Genomic DNA, 22278 nt, shown 5'->3' with positions numbered 1-22278 from the left:
TCAGTAGATAATAAGGTTTTGTTCCACTCTCCCAGCCGAAGAGCACCCTCCAATTTTGTTTCCCATAGGTTCTGACCATCCCCCACTACAGTTACGGGGGGGGGGGGCGGAGAAAGTGAACTCTCTCCTCTTTCTCGCGCTCTCATTGTTGGAGTAGCGTTTCTATGGAAACCCATCATTTCCCAGAGGCTGCTATAACTCAGGGCCAGATGGGCTTTTCGGATGTAAGAGGAAGGGGGTGGGGGAGGGAGACGTGGGGAGTAACTCAGGATAAGACGATAAAGAGCATTTAAAAAGGGGGGAGCAGGGAGAAATGGCTGTGTTTGTTGTTAAATAAATGAGGTCACGCAGATAACCGGCCGCGAAACGCACCTTGGCTTATCCTCTTATGCTCGTAGCTGCAGGTTGTAGGCAAGCTCAAGTTTGGAGTAGTGTGTCTGCTCACACCCGATCAGAGCTACTCGTTTGACTCTCCTCCCCTACGTAAGAACATCCCTGCTTCTGGATCAGGCCCAACGGGATCCATCTAGTAACAACAACAACAACAACAACAACAATTTATTATTTATACCCCGCCCATCTGGCAGCTCCAAAAAAATATTAAAATACTGTAATACATCAAACATTAAAAGCTTCCCTAAACAGGGGTGCCTTCAGATGTCTTCTAAAAGTCTGGTAGTTGTTGTTCTCTTTGACATCTGGTGGGAGGGCGTTCCACAGGGAAGGCGCCACCACCGAGAAGGCCCTCTGCCTGGTTCCCTGTAACTTGGCTTCTCACAGTGAGGGAACCACCAGAAGGCCCTCAGTGCTGGACATCAGCGTCCGGGCAGAACAATGGGGGTGGAGACGCTCCTTCAGGTCTACTGGGCCTCTGAGGCCGTTCAGAGCTTTAAAGGTCAGCACCAACACTTTGAATTGTGCTCGGAAATGTACTGGTTTCCGATCTAGTCCTGCACCCTTCTCTCACAGTGGCCCACCAGGTGGCTGGCATCCATCTGCCTCGAGAGACAATGGAGTGTGCTTACAGGGGTCAAACCACTGCATTTGCAGCAGCAAAATGACCTCCGCTTCATCGACTACGGACCCCAGAATTCAGGATCCCCTCCAAAACTGTGCCAAAGTCATAGTATCGAAGGATTGGAAGGGACCATGAGGGGCATCTAAGTCCAACCCCCCTGCGATGCAGGGATCTTTTGCCCAACTTGGGTCTCGAACCCGCTACCTTGAGATTTAGAGCCGCATTCTCGGCCAGCTGAGCTATCCCATATTCACTGCCACAAGAAGCCCCTGTGGATAAAGGGAAGAGCGTATTGCTCGTCTTCATCCCTTTGGCAGATTTTGAGCATGTCAAATGAGGTGCTCTTTCGATCAGGAGGTTTGCTGACCAGGCAGGTGAATGTGGATTCAAAAGTTTCTGTTGCACCAGAACGTGGGTAGGCAAACTAAGGCCAGATCTGGCTCAATCGCCTTCTAAATCCAGCCCGCAGACGGCCCAGGAATCAGCATTTCAATCCGCATATTCTTGCGGAAAGTGCAAATTTGATAGTTCTGTTTCTGAATTGAATTTCTCATTGTTGTAAACAAAATCTGCCCTTTTTCCCTTATGGGGTATCCAAGAGCCCGTATAGAGTCCTTACGTGAGTCCCCTACTGGTAGAGGAAAATAACAGAGGCCAACCAGAGTATATTGAGAAGCAAAGCAGCTAGTAAGCCTGATCTTTATTGATCTGTTGCAAGAGGGTGCTCCCCTCACACACAGGAAAGGAGGAGGAACCCTGAACAAAGGTGTGCCCGTCCTTATATTTTAAATTCCCTGCCCTGGAGCGCAAGACCACCCCTCCATACACCATACATACACCACAGAAGGGGTGTAGCCCAAGACCACCCCCCACAAACATCCTACCTACATCACAGAAAAGGCGGTCTACAACAGAAATTTGAGTGTCTTGTTGTTTTTCCTGTCTGCCAGGTTATCTGATAATGCCTTATCTGATTGCCTTTCCTGGTAGTCTGGCCATTCCTTTGAGATGGTGACTACCCAATTCCTGTAAGTTTTTTTCACCTCCTCCCTTGTTGCAGAGAAACATTTGGTCAGTTTGGGAGTCAAAATGGTTTCAGTCCGGTCTTCCTGTGCTGATCTATGTACGTGCTTGGTTGGTACATTTATGAACATTTATTATATATATAAGGCCTTAAATTTTGTTATTACATCATCTGTCCCTGTGATGCAGCTATTCTTCCTTTGGCCCCACCCAATGGGGCTTAGGAGGAGACTCTGAATCATACAATTGCAGAGTTGGGAGGTACCATGAGGGGGCATCTAGTCCAACCCCCTGCAATGCAGGAATCTTTTCCCCCACGTAGGGCTCAAACCCATGACCCTGAGATTAAGAGCAGCACTGGGAGCAATCAACCCCAAAACGCAGCCCTCTGCTTTCCCCCAGACACCATTCATTCACATGGGAGAGAGGATTAATCTCTGCCCCACACTCCTGTCCCCGTGGGGGAATGTTTCTGCCCTGTGCGTCTCAGTAAACCCCGCAAGACGAAGCAACTGCAAGCTCCTTGGCAATGCCCAACATCTTCGCTTGATGCAAATATTACCATATTTTTCGCCCTATAAGACGCACCAGACCACAAGACGCACCTAGCTTTTGGAGGAGGAAAACAAGAAAAAAAATATTCTGAATCTCAGAAGCCAGAACAACAAGAGGGATCGCTGCGCAGTGAACGCAGCAATCCCTCTTGCTGTTCTGGGATAGCTGCACAGCCTGCGTTCGCTCCATAAGACGCACACACATTTCCCCTTACTTTTTAGGAGGGGAAAAGTGAGTCTTATAGAGCAAAAAATACGGTACATATCGGCACCCACACATTGCCAATCATAATTACAGGCGCTTTGCTAGAGATGAATAAATAAAGGAGCAGGCTGGAGGGGGGTGAGGTTAGGAGGGGACAGCAGCAGACCCTACACACATGCATTCCCCCTTCTCCTTCCCACTCTGCAACCGTGTTCATGTGGGCATGTGGCTTGCCACGACGGCGCTTGTCGCAAGCAGTGTGGCTGCCCAGCCTGGCGAGACTAATCGGTTCAGGCAGGGCTTCCGCTCGGGGCTACTGCGTCACATGCAGAAAGCGAGATCCCAGAGCGAGGGTTTGTGTGCTTCTGGTGGCTTACTCATCGGGGAGGGGCCTCCTCCCCCCCCTCCTGCTCCCACTGGCGTAGCAAGCGAGAGGGAGATGTGCAGCAGGTTATCCCCAGTTGTTGCTGTTATATTTATACCCCACCTTTCCCCCGCTGGCAAGGACTTAAGCAGGAGTCCAGCTTGGCTCCGCGACTGTGGGTGCCCGGGGCTCTGAGTGCCATGCGCCGTGCATGGCGCTGGCAGCGAAATCTGTGGGTGCCTGGCCCCTTTGTGGGGGATTTTGTGGGTGCACCCAGGGCCCAGGGAACTGGCACCTACGGACTCAAAGCAGCTTACAGATTCTATTTTTAAAGCAGCTGCTGAATTGCAACTCATTACCAAACTTAAAACCATGGAGAGACCTGGTCTGAACAAAGACATTGGATTCTTATCCCATTATACATGACTAAGCCATTTTTCACCTTCTCACCCCTTGCCTTTTCCTGTAAGACCTATTGCAGTCGTTAAGAGTCGTCAACAGGCTCATCTCAGCTATCTGCCAATCTCCCATTCCCACCACCCTTCTGAGTAATACCCCTCCCCACCTTCTCACTATATAGAAGGATCTGGCAGCTTCTGTTTCAGTGTATCTGAAGAAGTGTGCATGCACACGAAAGCTCATACCAAGAACTAACTTAGTTGGTCTTTAAGGTGCCACTGGAAGGATTTTTTTTATTTTTAAAAAGTACAGTTAAAAACATGGAGGGGGCGGGGGCCCCACAATCATTTTAGAAAATTAAACATTGATAGAGTTAAGACCATATATACAGGCAACAACCAATGTACATACATCCAACTGATGTGCGCTTGTGTGCATCGCCGCAACCCAGAAGTGGCCGGAAAAGGGGGTGTAGCGTAGGGTTACCAGACGCCCCCGGTTCCCGGGGACAGCCCCCGGATTTGCAGATCTGTCCCTGGACCAATTCCGTCCCCGGAATGTCCGCAGATTTGCAAATCTGTCCCTGGGAAACGTGGCAGCGGCAGCCTCAGCAGCCCAGAGCCAGCCTGGTAGCGCAGTTGGCTCTGGCTGGCTCCGGGCTGCTGACTGCTGCTGCCATCGCCACTGCTGAAGGGGAACCGGGGACGTCCGGTGGTACAGATCTCCTGCCCCCTTCCCCTTTTGTTTTGACTGATGTGGGAGGTTTGGTAGTTGTGGGCGGGCGGCTGTTGCTCAGGAGGGCGCAAGGTGCGCAGTTTCTCTGCTGGGCAAGGTGCAAAGCCCTTCTTTCGCACCCTGTGAAACATAAATGCACAGAGTTTTTTAAAAACTGGGCAACGGCGCGCCGCCCGCCCATGACTCCCGAGCCCCCCCCCGTCTCCTTCCCCCTTTGTTTTGACAGATCGGGGGAGGCTTGGGAGCCGCAGACGGGCAGCCATTGCCCAGTTTTTTAAAAACTCTGTGCATTTATGTTTCACAGGGTGCAAAAGAAGGGCTTTGCACCTTTATACAACATGCATGTGTGCTTGGGCCCAGGGTCTTTTGCCTCACCATCCCCACTACTGACTCCCTGTTGCGACTCAGCTTCGGGGGGGGGGGTGTCCCCGGATTCATTGAAAAAAACCTGGTAACCATAGTGTAGCAGGCTTATGCCTGATCTGCTGTTGGGGTCCGCTAATCGGCTGCCTTGGTCATTGAAAAGCCAATAAATGCTATAGACAGAGGAGATTCGCATAATCACTATTGATGCAAGGTGGGGGTCGGGAATGAATACCCCCCCCCCAATGGAAAACAGTCATTGCCTGTACCTAAAAATCTGTTCAAACTATGCAAACGATTACAATGAAAACAGCACTGCTCCAGTCCTTTCGTCGTTTCCGCAAAGCCTGTTGGAACAAGATTCTTCTTCCTTGCCGGCAGGAGAGCAAGGAGGGTGACCGTCTAACTTCTCTAGGGAGGGAGTTGCCTGGGAGCAGCCCCCACCCCACCCCCAGAAGGCCCTCTCCTGAGTCCCTACCTGTTGATCCATTCCTTTTTAAAAATATCTCAATAATGGGATTGTGCTCTCAGCGGCAGGTCTTTGCTTCTCAAAAACACTGATCTCCAGTGAGGATATAATAGTGCAAAAGGCTACATAACCAAAAATAGAAACTGAGATAATTAAATGCTGAAAATGCGAGTATTTTTTCTAAGGCCTGCACACACGCACAACATTTTGTTCTGGAATGCATGGAGATAGAGTGCTCTGTGCATAGTCTGTGCAGAATTTAGATCTGCTGCATTTTTGAGGGTTTTTTGGCCCCTCAAAAGCATTTCATAAAATTTATACACTGCTTGGTTGCAGTTTTCAAAAAAAGCTAAAGGAATAAAATTACTAATAAGAAAGAAATAACAACAATACAGTGGTGCCTCAGGCTAAGTACTTAATTCGTCCCGGAGGTCTGTTCTTAACCTGAAACTATTCTTAACCCGAGGTACCACTTTAGCTAATGGGGCCACCGCTGCACGATTTCTGTTCTCATCCGGAAGCAAAGTTCTTAACCCGAGGTACTATTTCTGGGTTAGCGGAGTCTGTAACCTGAAGCGTCTGTAACCTGAAGCATCTGTAACCTGAGGTAAAGGGCCCCCTGACCATTAGCTCCAATCGTGGCCGACTCTGGGGTTGCGGCGCTCATCTCGCTTTACTGGCCAAGGGAGCCGGCGTACAGCTTCCGGGTCATGTGTCCAGCATGACTGGCGAACCAGAGCAGCACACGGAAACACCATTTACCTTCCCGCCAGAGCGGTACCTATTTATCTACTTGCACTTTGAGGTGCTTTCGAACTGCTAGGTTGGCAGGAGCAGGGACTGAGCAACGGGAGCTCACCCCGTCATTGCGGGGATTCAAACTGCCGACCTTCTGATCGGCAAGCCCTAGCCTCTGTGGTTTAACCCACAGCGCCACCCGCGTATTTGTTGTTGTTGTTGTGGCCCCCCTCCCCAAGTTAAAATAGCAATATTCTTAGTCGGATGAATGGTCCGCCCAGCTGATTCTTGTCTGCACTGCTTGGCGGTGGCAGCTGTCCAGTCTTTCAGGCAAGGCAGTCTTTCCATCCCTACCTGGGGAAACTGCTGGGGAGTGAACCTGGAACCTTCTGCACGCAGGTGTCCAGCCTGCGGTGGACCTCGCAGCATGCAGCTTGGGGACAGGAAACCCCGTGCCTCACAGCCCATCTCCCAAAATCAAAACAGAAGCAATCTCTTTCCAGGTCACTGCGTCCTCCAACAGATCCTGCCCCCTTTGCAATTCCTCCTGACACACGTCGCCTCCGATCCGCTCCCCTTCCAAGGCAGACCCTCTGATCCTGTCGCTTGCAATAAGGCATTCCTTGCATGGTTCCTCAACACGTTCCTTTCCTTTGTCAACGCCCCCCTGGGCATCTGTGCGGCACCCCACTGGGGGAATGTCACATTTTTTTATCCGTTTGCCAAGATGACTCCTCTTATGGGTTTAAAAAAAGAGAGAGGATGCAATATACCCTGTGGAGCTGTCATCCCCAGAAATATGCCCCCAAAACACTTTACCTAAATCCGCCCTGCTGATAACTGGTTGCAGCGTCCTCTGAAGAAACAGCAGCCCAGAAGGAATGCAAAGACTTTCTCCCTCTTCATTAGTAGAGTGAAGAAGAGAAAGGAGAAAGCCAGGAGAAAGCCGTTTAATCGGGTAGCTCAGCTCTTGCAAAGCTTTCAAGTGCAGCCATTGGTATATTCGGTGCAAGATAGCCCACTTTCTCCGATAAGAAAAGCTGTGGGTTTGTTGACCTGTAATGAATTATGGAAGATGGACCCATATACAGTGGTACCTCGGGTTACAGACGCTTCAGGTTACAGATGCTTCAGGTGACAGACTCCGCTAACCCAGAAATAGTACCCCGGGTTAAGAACTTTGCTTCAGGATGAGAACAGAAATCGTGCGGCGGCAGCAGGAGGCCCCATTAGCTAAAGTGGTGCTTCAGGTTAAGAACAGTTTCAGGTTAAGAACAGACCTCCAGAACGAATTAAGTTCTTAACCCAAGGTACCACTGTATAGGACTTCTCATACTTTGCATAATTTCTCATCAACATTTACTATGCTGCATGATGTATTCTCTTTCTGGTGGGACGTGGGTGGTGCTGTGGTCTAAACCACGGAGCTTCTTGGGCTTGCCGATCAGAAGGTCGGTGCTTCGAATCCCCACGATGGGGTGGCTTCAGTGCCCTTTCCTTAGGGTTGCCATACGTTCATGCCAAAAGCACAAGTTGATAGATAGGTACTGCTCCGGCAGGAAGGTAAACGGCGTTTCCATGCGCTCTGGTTTCCATCACGGTGTCCCGTTGCACCAGAAGCATTTTAGCCATGCTGGCCACATGACCCAGAAAGCTGTCTGTGGACAAACGCCCTCTCCCTCGGCCTGAAAGCGAGAATAGTCACCTTTGACTGGACTTAACCGTCCAGAGGTCCTTTACCTTTACCTTTTTACCTCTGTTTCTGGTCATTGTAGGAAGGGTGAAGGTAAAGGGACCCTTGACATTAGGTCCAGTCGTGGCGGACTCTGGGGTTGTGGTGCTCATCTCGCTTTACTGGCCGAGGGAGCCAGCGTACAGCATGACTAAGCTGCTTCTGGCGAAACCAGAGCAGTGCACGGAAACGCCGTTTACCTTCCCGCCAGAGTGGTATGTGAGACCTGTTTCCTGGCCCAAAGATTAACATCCTAAGATTAACATATCAGAAAAGCTACATCAAAGAAACTGCCCACTGTCTTTGATGACCCAGGACGCCTGCCTGTCTAAGCAACTGGGCTGTGTACGCGACTTGTGAAGAGAGAGAAATGGGCAGTAGAGAAAATGGCCAGAGATGCTGAGGGTTGTGGGATTTGATCAGAAATTATTGTCAATGTATCAAACCCAGTCAACCCAATGCATTCATCGTGGACACAATGGCTTGATGCATATTCTATAATTCATAGAATCATAGAATCATAGAGTTGGAAGAGACCCCAAGGGCCATCGAGTCCAACCCCCTGCCAAGCAGGAAACACCATCAGAACACTCCTGACATATGGTTGTCAAGCCTCTGCTTAAAGACCTCCAAAGTAGGAGACTCCACCACACTCCTTGGCAGCAAATTCCACTGTCAAACAGCTCTTACTGTCAGGAAGTTCTTCCTAATGTTTAGGTGGAATCTTCTTTCTTGTAGTTTGGGTCCATTGCTCCGTGTCCGCTTCTCTGGAGCAGCAGAAAACAACCTTTCTCCCTCCTCTATGTGACATCCTTTTATATATTTGAACATGGCTATCATATCACCCCTTAACCTCCTCTTCTCCAGGCTAAACATGCCCAGCTCCCTTAGCCGTTCCTCATAAGGCATCGTTTCCAGGCCTTTGACCATTTTGGTTGCCCTCCTCTGGACACGTTCCAGTTTGTCAGTGTCCTTCTTGAACTGTGGTGCCCAGAACTGGACACAGTACTCCAGGTGAGGTCTGGAGTATTCCTCTGAATTCCTCATAGTAATCCCACCTGACCCCACACTCTGGATATTTGCACTCCTACAGACTGCCCCATCTTTCCCCCCTCCATCCTGAGAGACCCACAGAAAGTTGATGGTTCTGTGGTTTTCTTTTCTTTTTCCCTCTCTAGGGGACAGAAAGCTCTTTGTGGGAATGTTGAACAAGCAGCAATCGGAAGAAGACATACTGCGCCTCTTTGAACCTTTCGGGGTCATTGACGAGTGCACAGTGCTCAGAGGACCGGACGGCAACAGCAAAGGTCAGTCTCTGGTCCTCCGTCCATCTAGGATGGGGGACAAATCTTTTGCCTAACGTGGGTTTCGAACCCACCACCCTGAGATTAAGAGTCTTGTGCTCTACTAGCTGAGCTGTCCCTTCAAGAACAGACTTGACCTCTTCTCGAAGGGAACAGTTGCTTGCAAATTCAGTCCGTTTTGAAACTGGTTTCACTCCCAAAGCACTCCGCAGAGAACTCTGGGAATTGGCTGTCCTCAGGCTGCGTTACTATTAATTATTATTATTATTACATTCTTTGAACTCGGGTGCCTCACAGCATCTCTCACGGGGGGAAAACAATAGCAAAAAGGCATTCACCTTGAGGACTAGCCTCTTGCTTTTCATTTATGCCTTGCCAGGTTTGCTTGGCGAGTTTTGGAGAGCCATTGTAATAAATAATCGGTGGCAGTGCTCTTACACCTTCAGCAAGGCTATCGGCTAATGTAAAAGAGGGGGGAAACACCCTCGTGATGTGCTGTGCAGGGTATTATGGTGTGTGAAAAGAGTTGGGAACCTCGGGCTCGAGAACCCAATGTGGCCCCCAGGGCTCTCTGCCTGGCCCTCAAAACCACACCTTGTATTTGAACTGTGATAATGACTCTTCCTTGACTCTCTCTCTCTCTCTCTATCTATCTCTCTGTGTAAAAACTTATAAGCTTTGTGTGGCTGGAAGGTCGCCTATGGCTCAAAAGTCATGCCATATGCTTGCTTGTAGTGTGGAGTTGCTCCTGGCATGAATGGAGGCCATGGGAAATTAAGTAGGGTGGGGAGCCATGGGAATTTTGCACAAAGAGGGGTCCATGGGAAATTAAGTAGGGCGGGGAGCCATGGGAATTTTGCACAAAGAGGGGTCCATGGGAAATGAAGTAGGGTGGGGGGCCATGGGAATTTTGCACAAAGAGGAGTCCATGGGAAATTAAGTAGGGCGGGGAGCCATGGGAATTTTGCACAAAGAGGGGTCCATGGGAAATTAAGTAGGGTGGGGAGCCATGGGAATTTTGCACAAAGAGGCGTCCATGGGAAATTAAGTAGGGTGGGGGTCCATGGGAATTTTGCACAAAGAGGGGTCCATGGGAAATTAAGTAGGGTGGGGGTCCATGGGAATTTTGCACAAAGAGGGGTCCATGGGAAATTAAGTAGGGTGGGGGTCCATGGGAATTTTGCACAAAGAGGCGTCCATGGGAAATTAAGTAGGGTGGGGGTCCATGGGAATTTTGCACAAAGAGGCGTCCATGGGAAATTAAGTAGGGTGGGGGTCCATGGGAATTTTGCACAAAGAGGGGTCCATGGGAAATTAAGTAGGGTGGGGGTCCATGGGAATTTTGCACAAAGAGGCGTCCATGGGAAATTAAGTAGGGTGGGGGTCCATGGGAATTTTGCACAAAGAGGGGTCCATGGGAAATTAAGTAGGGTGGGGAGCCATGGGAATTTTGCACAAAGAGGGGTCCATGGGAAATTAAGTAGGGTGGGGAGCCATGGGAATTTTGCACAAAGAGGCGTCCATGGGAAATTAAGTAGGGTGGGGGTCCATGGGAATTTTGCACAAAGAGGGGTCCATGGGAAATTAAGTAGGGCGGGGGGCCATGGGAATTTTGCACAAAGAGGGGTCCATGGGAAATGAAGTAGGGCGGGGGGCCATGGGAATTTTGCACAAAGAGGGGTCCATGGGAAATGAAGTAGGGCGGGGGGCCATGGGAATTTTGCACAAAGAGGGGTCCATGGGAAATGAAGTAGGGCGGGGGGCCATGGGAATTTTGCACAAAGAGGGGTCCATGGGAAATTAAGTAGGGCGGGGAGCCATGGGAATTTTGCACAAAGAGGCGTCCATGGGAAATGAAGTAGGGTGGGGGTCCATGGGAATTTTGCACAAAGAGGGGTCCATGGGAAATTAAGTAGGGTGGGGGTCCATGGGAATTTTGCACAAAGAGGCGTCCATGGGAAATTAAGTAGGGTGGGGGTCCATGGGAATTTTGCACAAAGAGGGGTCCATGGGAAATTAAGTAGGGTGGGGGTCCATGGGAATTTTGCACAAAGAGGGGTCCATGGGAAATTAAGTAGGGCGGGGGGCCATGGGAATTTTGCACAAAGGGGGGTCCATGGGAAATTAAGTAGGGTGGGGAGCCATGGGAATTTTGCACAAAGAGGGGTCCATGGGAAATTAAGTAGGGCAGGGGGCCATGGGAATTTTGCACAAAGAGGGGTCCATGGGAAATTAAGTAGGGTGGGGAGCCATGGGAATTTTGCACAAAGAGGCGTCCATGGGAAATTAAGTAGGGTGGGGAGCCATGGGAATTTTGCACAAAGAGGGGTCCATGGGAAATGAAGTAGGGTGGGGAGCCATGGGAATTTTGCACAAAGAGGGGTCCATGGGAAATTAAGTAGGGCGGGGGGCCATGGGAATTTTGCACAAAGAGGGGTCCATGGGAAATTAAGTAGGGTGGGGGGCCATGGGAATTTTGCACAAGGAGGGGTCCATGGGATTCTTCCCTCCCATTTGAACAGGCCAATGTTCCATAAACTATACTTTCCTCCAGCTCTGTTCTCACTTGCAGCTTTCCTTTCTGTCCTCCTCTTCTCTCTCTCTCTGTCTCCTCTGCCGCCCTCCAGGCTGTGCCTTTGTTAAATTCTCCTCTCACACGGAGGCCCAGGCAGCGATCCACGCCCTTCATGGCAGCCAAACTATGCCTGTGAGTAAGGTGCCGTCAGAATTTGGGGTGGGTGGGTGGTCGGGTTCCTTTGGGGTGCGAGCCAGCGTCACAAACCGGCCATTTGCCCAAGGCGAGTCGAAATCCTCCAGAGGGGAACAGCTGGTGGGAAAACGAGTCACAATATGGCGGATCCGTGTGGGAGGTTTGTGGGGGTACCAGTGCTGCCCTATCCAAGGACTCAGCTAGAGAGCTGCAAATAAAGCATTTTAAGTGCAATGTACAAATGTAACACTAGGTGGCGACAGGGAGCTATGCAAAATTCAATTTATTTTTCAAAACGTTTTTTTTAAAAAAAGCGTTTTTGCAGCGTTTTTTTTTTAATATGTGTGTAGATTCCACCCAGATTAAAGTTTGGGCTGTTGCATGACATTGTGGTGGTGAAGGAGACCTAAGCAGACACAAGAGGAAGGAGCCCATCTGGGAGAAGGAAAACTCTGATCCTAAACCTCCGCTGTCTTACGGGACGTGTTTGAGAGAAGAACAGATTCAGGAGCACATGCCCTTCACCATTTCATAGAATCCTAGAGTTGGAAGAGACCACAAGGGCCATCGAGTCCAACCCCCTGCCAAGCAGGAAACACCATCAGAGCACTCCTGACATATGGTTGTCAAGCCTCTGCTTAAAGACCTCCAAATAAGGAGACTCCACCACACTCCTTGGCAGCAAATTCCACTGTCGAACAGCTCTTACTGTCAGGAAGTTCTTCCTAATGTTTAGGTGGAATCTTCTTTCTTGTAGTTCGGATCCATTGCTCCGTGTCCGCTTCTCTGGAGCAGCAGAAAACAACCTTTCTCCCTCCTCTATGTGACATCCTTTTCTATATTTGAACATGGCTATCATATCACCCCTTAACCTCCTCTTCTCCAGGCTAAACATGCCCAGCTCCCTTAGTCGTTCCTCATAAGGCATCGTTTCCAGGCCTTTGACCATTTTGGTTGCCCTCCTCTGGACACGTTCCAGTTTGTCAGTGTCCTTCTTGAACTGTGGTGCCCAGAACTGGACACAGTACTCCAGGTGAGGTCTGACCAGAGCAGAATACAGAGGCACCATTACTTCCCTTGATCTAGATGCTATACTCCTATTGAGTCCAACCCCCCGTAATGCCAGAGTCATGGCTAAAGAGTCTGACGCCTGTGCCTTTCCTCCTGCAAACTAGGGCGCTTCCTCCAGCCTTGTGGTGAAATTTGCCGACACGGACAAAGAGCGGACCCTCCGGCGCATGCAGCAGATGGTGGGGCAACTGGGGATCCTCACGCCTTCCTTTGCGCTGCCCTTCACCCCGTACAGCACATATGCTCAGGCCGTGAGTATCTGCCTGGACGCGAGGCAGCAGAGGGAGGGCTGGGGTGTGTGTGTGTGAATCCAGGGTGCATGTTTCTGTGTGCCTGCGTTCAGCAGGGCACCCTTCACGACACGGCCGTAAGAACGGAAGAAGAGCAACATGGGGAGGATTGTGGAATCGGGATATAAAATTTGCAGCATGTTATGCCAATCTAGCAGTTTGAAAGCATGTCATGTGCAAGTAGATAAATAGGTACAGCTCCAGCGGGAAGGTAAACGGTGTTTCTGTGCGCTGCTCTGGTTTGCCAGAAGCGGCTTTGTCATGCTGGCCACATGACCCGGAAGCTGTACGCCGGCTCCCTCGGCCAGTAAAGCGAGATGAGCACCGCAACCCCAGAGTCAGTCACGACTGGACCTAATGGTCAGGAGTCCCTTTACCTTTACCTTTATGGTCTAAGACAATGGTTCTCAATCTGTGGGTCCCCACATGTTGTTGGACTACAACTCCCATCATCCCTGAGCTCTGGCCTTGCTAGCTAGGGGTGGGTGGGAGTTGTAGTTCAACAACATCTGGGGACTCACAGGTTGAGAAAGGGTGGGCGGGTAGGCAAACTAAGGCCCGGGGGTCGGATCAGGCCCAATCGCCTTCTCAATCCGGCCCGTGGATGGTCCGGGAATCAGTGTGTTTTTACAGAAGTAGAATGTGTCCTTTTATTTCAAATGCATCTCTGGGTTATTTGTGGGGCATAGGAATTCGTTCAAATATATATATATATAGTCCGGCCCCCCACAAGGTCTGAGGGACAGTGGATTGGCCCCCTGCTGAAAAAGTTTGTTGAGCCCTGGTCTAAGAGCCAGTGTGGTGTAGTGGTTAAGAGCGGTGGACTCGTAATCTGGTGAACCGGGTTCGATTCCCTGCTCCTCCACCTGCAGCTGCTGGGTGACCTTGGGCCAGTCACACTTCTCTGAAGTCTCTCAGCCCCACTCACCTCACAGAGTGTTTGTTGTGGGGGAGGAAGGGAAAGGAGAATGTTAGCTGCTTTGAGACTCCTTCGGATAGTGATAAAGCGGAATATCAAATCCAAACTCTTCTTCTTCTCAGAGAAAATGATATGAAAATGATATATTATTGGTATCTAAAACCGAGTAAACTGTCAAAAATGTATAAATCTAAATCAAACAAATTTTGGAAAGCGAAGGAAGGTTCTTTTTATCATATGTGGTGGTCTTGTAGCTTACTGGGTTAAAGCTCACTAGGAAATGATATATAATGAATTGAAAAAGATGTTCAAAATAACTTTTATTAAAACCAAACAAATCCAGAAGCTTTTCTATTGGGAATTATAGGGACAGCACTACCTACGTTGTATAGAAATTTATTTATGTACGCTACTACAGCGGCAAGAATGTTACTTGCCCCAAAATGGAAAGAAGCAGAGGTCCCAGCAAAGGAAGAATGGATACAAAAGCTTATGAAATATGCAGAAACTTACCGGAAGAATAAGAAATCAAGATAACAAATTCTTTATAAAAGAATGGAAATGGTTTATTGAAAATTTGCAGATAAACTGTAAACAGATTAAAACATTAGCAGGATTATTGTAATAACCTGCAGTTTTATGAGTATAGATTTAAAGTAAATGAACGCATGAGCAAATTAAGTTAATCTGGATATGCAGAATATATGAAAGAATAAATTTAAGGAACTGCAGAAAGAGGGGAAGGAAGTCAAAGAAGCGTTGCAGCCATCGGCTATAGAGGCCTAGCCGAGCCATTGATAGATCTCTCTCTGTGGTATCGTTGCTGCGGATTGTTATTTGCACACTCTCAAGGCACAACGCGGGTGGCGCTGTGGGTTAAATCACAGAGCCTAGGATTTGCTGATCAGAAGGTCGGCGGTTCGAATCCCCGCGACGGGGTGAGCTCCCGTTGCTCGGTCCCTGCTCCTGCCAACTCAGCAGTTCGAAAGCACATCAAAGTGCAAGTAGATAAATAGGTACCGCTCCGGCGGGAAGGTCAACGGCGTTTCCATGCCCTGCTCTGGTTCGCCAGAAGCGGCTTAGTCATGCTGGCCACATACCCGGAAGCTGTAGGCCGGCTCCCTCAGCCAATAAAGCGAGATGAGCGCGCAACCCCAGAGTCAGCCACGACTGGACCTAATGCTCAGGGGTCCCTTTACCTTTACTTTACTTTAAGGCATGACACCAACCAGGAAGTGGCACGTAAAGAGGCAAAAACGGCACCCCAAAGGCGTGAAAATGGTGCAAAAACAGCGTCGTGTAATCCCAGGAGCCTTTGAACCGGCCTATGGAAAGTTTGAACAAGGAGGTTTAGAGGGAGCTATTGCGGTGGAGTTTTGGTTTTCTAAAGGGTTTACAGAGGTTTAGAGCAGGCTTCCTCAACCTCGGCCCTCCAGATCAGGCGTCCCCAAACTTGGCCCTCCAGCTGTTTTGGGACTACAGTTCCCATCATCCCTGACCACTGGTCCTGTTAGCTAGGGATGATGGGAGTTGTAGTCCCAAAACAGCTCGAGGGCCGAGTTTGGGGATCCCTGCTCCAGATGTGGTTTTTTTGCCTACAACTCCCATGATCCCTAGCTAGCAGGACCAGTGGCCAGGGATGATGGGAATTGTAGTCTCAAAACATCTGGAGGCTGAGGAAGCCTGGTTCGGATTTAGAGTGTGTTTGCAGGCTTTTTCGATGGCGTTTCCCAGTAGACACGACTTCACTTACACACTGGAGACTTGCCCGCATTTTTCTTTTCTTTTCTCAGCTGATGCAGCAGCAGACCGTCCTCTCGGCATCTCATGGAAGCTTCGTCAGCCCAAGCCTCACCTTCTCCCCCTGCCACATCCAGCAAATCGGCACCGTCAGCCTAAATGGCTTGCCAGCCACTCCTGTTGCACAAACCTCAGGTGTGTATCCTTGGTATCACCCTGCCTCCTGGGCAAGCCAGAGGGAAAAGGGGACAGAGCAGCCAATGAGATTTTTCTCTTTGTACTGTTGTAAACAAAATCTGCCCTTCTTCCCTGATGGGGTATCCATATAGAGTCCTTACATGGGTTCCCTATTGGTAGGAGGAAATAACAGAGGCCAACCAGAGAATATTGAGAAGCAAAGCAGCTAGTAAGCCTGATCTTTATTAAAGCTGTTGCAACAGGGTGCTCCCCTCAAACGCAGGAAAGGAGGAGGACGCAGAACAAAGGTGTGCCTGCCCTTATATAGACATTTTAAATTCCCTGCCCTGGAGCTCAAGACCACCCCTCCATACATCATACATACATCACAGAAGGGGTGTAGCCCAAGACCACCCCCCAGAAACATCATATCCACATCACAGAAAAGGTGGTCTACAACAGAAATTTGAGTGTGTTGTTGTTTTCCCTGTCTGCCAGGTTATCTGATAATGCCTTATCTGATTGCCTTTCCTGGTAGTCTGGCCATTCCTTTTGAAATGGTGATTACTTAATTCCTGAGACAATGGATATGTTCCCTCACCCCGTCTCTCCTTGCAGAGAAACATTTGGTCAGCTTGGGAGTCGAAATGGTTTCAGGGAGTCAAAATAGTTTCAAGGAGGTCTTCCAGTGCTCCTCCAGACATTGGTACATTTATGAACCTTTATTATACATATATGACCTTAAAATTCTATTACAGTACGCTGCTCCCTTCCCTCAGCCCCAGCTGCCTAATGACAGGGCTGGCCTAATGATAGATGCAAGCCAAATCTAGTAGGTTTGTACTTCTCCACTATATGACCAGCACTGACTTTGATCCAACAAACTTTAATATTTGAGGCGTTCCCAAAGTAAAGGAAGGATTGGACTCTGATAATAAAATACACACAGAGGCTTGAACCAGCAAGACTCTGGAAGGAGTGCGTGTAATAATAATTCCTGTCCACACTCCGGCCCAGGTCGTTTTATTCACAAAAGAACTTTTTACACAGTGTACGTAAGAGCCAATCAGATTTCCTCTGAGCATTTCAAAAAACCTCATGTGGGGACAAAGTCAAACTACAAAAAGCTAATTTAAGCATGCATACTTCTGGGGGACGCGGGTGGTGCTGTGGGTTAAACCACAGAGCCTAGGACTTGCCGATCAGAAGGTCGGCGGTTCGAATCCCCGCGACGGGGTGAGCTCCTGTTGCTCAGTCCCTGCTCCTGCCAACCTAGCAGTTCGAAAGCATGTCAAAATGCAAGTAGATAAATAGGTACCGCTCTGGCAGGAAGGTAAATGGCGTTTCCGTGCACTGCTCTGGTTCGCCAGAAGCAGCTTAGTCCTGCTGACCACATGACCCGGAAGCTGTACGCCGGCTCCCTCGGCCAGTAAAGCGAGATGAGCGTTGCAACCCCAGAGTTGGTCACAACTGGACCTAATGGTCAGGGGTCCCTTTACCTTAAAAAGGAGGAATGCATTCAGCAAACCCAGAGGTCATAAACAAGCAATAAAGGAAGGAAGTATTTACCATCTCCTGGAAGGATGGCAGTATTTACCATATTCTTGTGAACCCTCTTCCTGGCCCTAAGATCTACCTAAAGATTAAACTACATCAAAGCTAACAATCATCTTTATGACCCAGAATGCCTCATGCAGCAACTGGCAACTGGGCTGTGCACGTGACTTGTCAAGCAGAGAGAAATGGACAGTAGAGGAAATGGCCAGAGATGCAGAGGGTTGTGGGATTTGATCAGAAATTATTGTCAATGAATCGAGCCCAGTCAACGCCATGCTTTCATGGCGGACGTAATGGCTTGATGCATATTTTATAATTCCTCATACTAATCCCATCTGATCCCAACACTCTGGCTATTTGCACTCCTACATTACAGTGGTACCTCGGGTTAAGTACTTAATTCGTTCCGGAGGTCCGTTCTTAACCTGAGACTGTTCTTAACCTGAAGCACCACTTTAGCTAATGGGGCCTCCTGCTGCCGCCGTGCCGCCGGAGCCAGATTTCTGTTCTTATCCTGAAGCAAAGTTCTTAACCTGAAGCACTATATCTGGGTTAGCGGAGTGTGTAACCTGAAGCGTATGTAACCTGAAGCGTATGTTACCCGAGGTAGCACTGTATTTTCCACAATCCAGATGGAGGCAGATTGCCGGTTAATTTTATATTTTCTGCCATGCATGGTAGAGAATGCAGAACTTCAGATAGGTAAATGTTCCGACCTGGTACAAGGCAGCTCCTCTCCTTTTCTTTCTCCCTGGAGAGCTAGTTCAATGGGAAGAGTATCTGTTTTTGCATGCAGATAGTTCCGGGTTCAATTCCTGACGGCCCCGGTTGAAAAGCGTGCGCGAAAGATGCCACTCAGTGTAAACAGTAGACGAACAAGCACCTGGTGCAAGGATGCTTCTGAGGGGGGAAGACACATCTGGATGCACGGAGGGGCAGGCGCCAATGCTGTCCCCAGAGCTGTTAAAAGGATACAATATGGGCATGTCTTTAGGTTAACATCTTACATTAAAAACCTGACAGTATCAAACTATCGAAGGCTTTTCACCAAAGCCAGACTAAACGTCTTTCCTTCTGCAGTGTTGAAAGGAGTTCCCTACCAGGACAGACTTTGCTCGTGTGCTCCAGACATCGATCCCATAAAACATATTTTGTTGCACTGTGCAAAATATGAGCAAGCCAGGGCTGAACTGATACTACCCTTGCTGGTGCCTTTCCCAGGAAAATCAGAGGCTCACTATGTCAGGTTCCTATTGGAAGACCGGACAAATGCTAGAACAGTGGCAAAGTTTTTATCGGTGGTTGCAAGAACCAATGATCCCTATATTCTGAACAAAATGCTTGTTTAACCTGGAGGTAGGCTGTCTGAATTGTGTATTGCTTTGCAACGATTTGTTGGGTCTCCGTAATAGAGTTTGTTGTTGTTGCCGTTAAAAGGAAAGTTACATCCACCCGCTTTTCTGCCTCTGATCTGCAGGGTTACACTCGCCTCCTCTCTTGGGCACGACTGCCATCCCGGGACTGGTGGCCCCCATCACCAACAGCTTCGCAGGAGTGGTCCCCATTCCCAGCAGCCATCCCACCTTGGAGGCCGTTTATACGAATGGGCTTCTTCCCTGCACAGGTAGGAAAGGGGAAAGGTGGGGTGCGGGAAACAGGCACAGAGAGGAGGATACGGATGGGCAGCCTATGCTCCACCCAGATGATAGTGTACTCCAACTCTCATCTCTCCCAACTACCATCTTCAGTAAACCTGCTCATTCTATATTTTTTAAAAAAATAATATTTATTAAAGTTTCAAAAGGTACAGAAAACAAAACAAAAAACACAAAAAAATCACTTTTAACATCTCTTTTCAATAACTTCTTTTCACGACTTCCCCTCACCTCCCCTTCTTGTATTCCAAGTCCAATTATTTGTCCAACAAGTTTTTATCCCTAATGTCTTAATCTTAACTTGTTAATGTATTTCTTTGTAATAGATTTTATCCCTTAATTCATTGTTATATTTAAGTTCAGTTTATAAAACAACTTTTAGATTATATACCTTAGTCATATGTAAAAGGAAAAAAAAACTTTTTCTAAGGTTGACCCTATTTCCCTTCCACGAATTCCCCATTCTTATAATGATAAAAAACATAAAGTTTAATACAGCATAAAAAAGATCAGGCCCCCTTTGGACTCCCAAACCCCACCCTTCTCTTCTCGGTTTTGATCCCAAACCATAGTCCATTAGTCCATCTATTTAGCCTGGTGACCTTACGTCCGAGGCTCTCAAATCTCTCTCAGTCCCTTTCAGCCGGCTTCTTTGAAAGTCCCTTATGATTGACACCCAAGCTTGAAGAGGCACTCTCTCAATAATGTCCATAATCCTTCCAGCCAGGCCTACTTGTTTGAAGGTGGAGCTCAAACTCTGTTTCTTAAATCCATGTGTCCCAAAGACTCCAGCTTCCACCTTGGTCGAGCTCATTCTAGTCCTCAAGGTTCTGAGTTGGTTGCTGGCTGTTTCGTTCTGATGTCTGTTTTGAGCAATGGTTCAAAATGCTGTTGCGACTCCCAATTTCCACTCCCAACTCCAATTCATTATTATTTTTTGGCTCGTTCACATTTTAGGACTTCCCTTCTTCTCAACAGGTCCGTTCCTTTAGAAAAATAAAATGAGATCTCTCCTCTTTTAGCCCAGAACCCATCGGTAGCAGAGACTATGCACCCAGCCTTCACCGGAGTCCAGCAGTATGCAGGTACCGTGTGCATGAGAGTGGAACTTGACCTGGGGAATACACACATTTTTCTAAGGCTGGAGGAAGCGTTATAGATTATATTCTAATTTCAAGATTTGCGTATGGCGTTGATCAGGGCCAGAGGGGACAGCAAGGATGAAGGGCAGTTTCAAAATACGTAGAACGACTCACCTTAAGCTCACTGCTTTTGAAAACTTACAGAATTACAGTGGTACCTTGGTTTGCATACGTCTTGGTTTGCATACGTTTTGGATTACAAACATGTCAAACCTGGAAGTGTTTGTGTGTTTTTTTTAAATGCAAACTGTATATTGTATTAGGCTGAATTTATTGACGGCGTTTTGCTCTGATTTGAGGCATTTCGCATTTTGATTTCCGGTCAACAAAATTTGAAGGAAGAAAAATATGTTTTGAAAAACCAAAATACATGAAAGATAATCAAATGAATGCTCTGTCTCCCCTCTCTTTCCCCACCCAGCTGTCTACCCAGCCACCACCATCACCCCGGTCGCTCAGCCCATCCCTCAGCCCCTTCCAATAATCCAGCAGCAGCAACGGGAAGGTAGGTCGTCTTCTGCTGATGGGAGGGCATAGTTTTGTAGCCTTATTAGACTTTACCGAGTGGTAGGGTGAGCGTTGCTCCCAGAACAGGGAGGAAGGAGTCAAATGACACTGAGGTTTGGTTCAGAGAAAGAGTTTATTCTGCTCTCCGGATAGCAGAAGGCACTGTGTGAATTGGTTCACAGCAAGCACAAAAGCAAGAGAAATTGCATACAATATATATATCCTCCAGGCACCCTCTCCCCCCTTCCCCAGGAATCCAGCCACGTAAGCTCATACACGTAAGTTGACAGCACAGATGTTCCTGCTCCTGTACTCTTGACCATAAAAGGGTGTTCCTGTTCCTGTAATCCTTATCTTGGGGTAAGAAGGTCACCAACTCTAAGAGCACTCCGGGCGCCGTTCCTGGGGGGCTGACAAGGTCTGTGCGTCATTGTGGTCAGGATGTAAGATAAGACCCAAATGTGTCATCCCTGCTCCACTTTGGAACTGGCAAGGCCATTCATTAGGCGTCATGGACTGATAAAGGAAAGAGCTTTGTTTATACAGCTGTGTTTTTGTTATACATTTGCTCAAGAGCTCAAGTTAAGGGTTTTTAACTAATGCACCCTTGGAGAAGGAAAAATGGGATTTGGGGGCCCGTTTCAGATTGACTGCACAGTCAGGTTTTTAGATTTGGGAAACCCATTCCTTCAGTTTGGTGAAAATCGCTTGTAGGAGGACCACTTGGATTCCTTCATGGTGGCTAGAGGTTTCCCCACCCCCCACTTAGTGGGATACAAGCCAAAGAATGCAACAGGCTTGTCGTCACTCAAGGGTGTTTCCTTGCTGAACGGGGGGGATTTGAACCCAAGGCCTCCCTGCTCCTAGTCTGATGCTCTAACCAGTATGCCATGCTGCCTCTTTGACCACAGGTCCCGAAGGATGCAACCTTTTCATCTACCACCTCCCTCAGGAGTTTGGCGACAACGAACTCATGCAGATGTTCCTTCCCTTTGGGAACATCATCTCCTCCAAAGTTTTCATGGACCGCGCAACAAACCAGAGCAAATGTTTCGGTGAGCGATCAAGGGAGGGAGGGAGGCGAAGAGGGGCTGGTACAGGACGGGCAATTTGAAGCCCTCGGTTTGGAGAGGTCCTTTGCAATCTCCTTCTGTTTTAACAACCCTGCACATTTTAGTCTCTTGAACAAACCTGACCCTCTCTCTGTTCATATGCCTGACTTGAGACCATTTATGAACGATGGCTTGAAAAGAGAATTGGGCAAATTCACGGAGGATAGGGTGACTAGCTGTGATGTTTCTGAAGAAGTTGTTGTTGTTTAGTTGTTTAGTCGTGTCCGACTCTTTGTGACCCCCTGGACCAGAGCACGCCAGGCACTCCTGTCTTCCACTGCCTCCCGCAGTTTGGTCAGACTCATGCTGGTAGCTTCGAGAACACTGTCCCACCATCTCGTCCTCTGTCGTCCCCTTCTCCTTGCGCCCTCCATCTTTCCGAGCATCAGGGTCTTTTCCAGGGAGTCTTCTCTTCTCATGGCCAAAGTCTTGGAGCCTCAGCTTCAGGATCTGTCCTTCCAGTGAGCACTCAGGGCTGATTTCCTTCAGAATGG

At 48.6% G+C, this 22278-nt stretch overlaps 1 protein-coding gene across 3 annotated transcripts in view; it reads left to right on the top strand.

Annotated features, from left to right (window-relative positions):
* CELF5 (CUGBP Elav-like family member 5) overlaps positions 1–22278 on the top strand; it is a 70299-nt gene that overhangs the window by 40979 nt on the left and 7042 nt on the right. For all 3 annotated transcript variants that reach the window (XR_014215171.1, XM_082206487.1, XM_082206486.1), the window contains exons 4-11: positions 8779–8907; positions 11532–11611; positions 12790–12936; positions 15688–15829; positions 18846–18992; positions 20046–20108; positions 20587–20670; positions 21584–21727. Coding sequence is in view for 2 of the 3 variants with exons in the window: in XM_082206487.1 (XP_082062613.1) it covers positions 8779–8907; positions 11532–11611; positions 12790–12936; positions 15688–15829; positions 18846–18992; positions 20046–20108; positions 20587–20670; positions 21584–21727 (936 nt within the window). In the remaining variant the exon portion in view is untranslated. The remainder of the gene's footprint in view (positions 1–8778; positions 8908–11531; positions 11612–12789; positions 12937–15687; positions 15830–18845; positions 18993–20045; positions 20109–20586; positions 20671–21583; positions 21728–22278) is intronic.

Source organism: Podarcis vaucheri (assembly GCF_965113315.1).
Source record: "Podarcis vaucheri genome assembly, chromosome: 18".
Taxonomy (NCBI): Eukaryota; Metazoa; Chordata; class Lepidosauria; order Squamata; family Lacertidae; genus Podarcis; species Podarcis vaucheri.
This window is presented reverse-complemented; position numbering and strand designations above follow the sequence as displayed.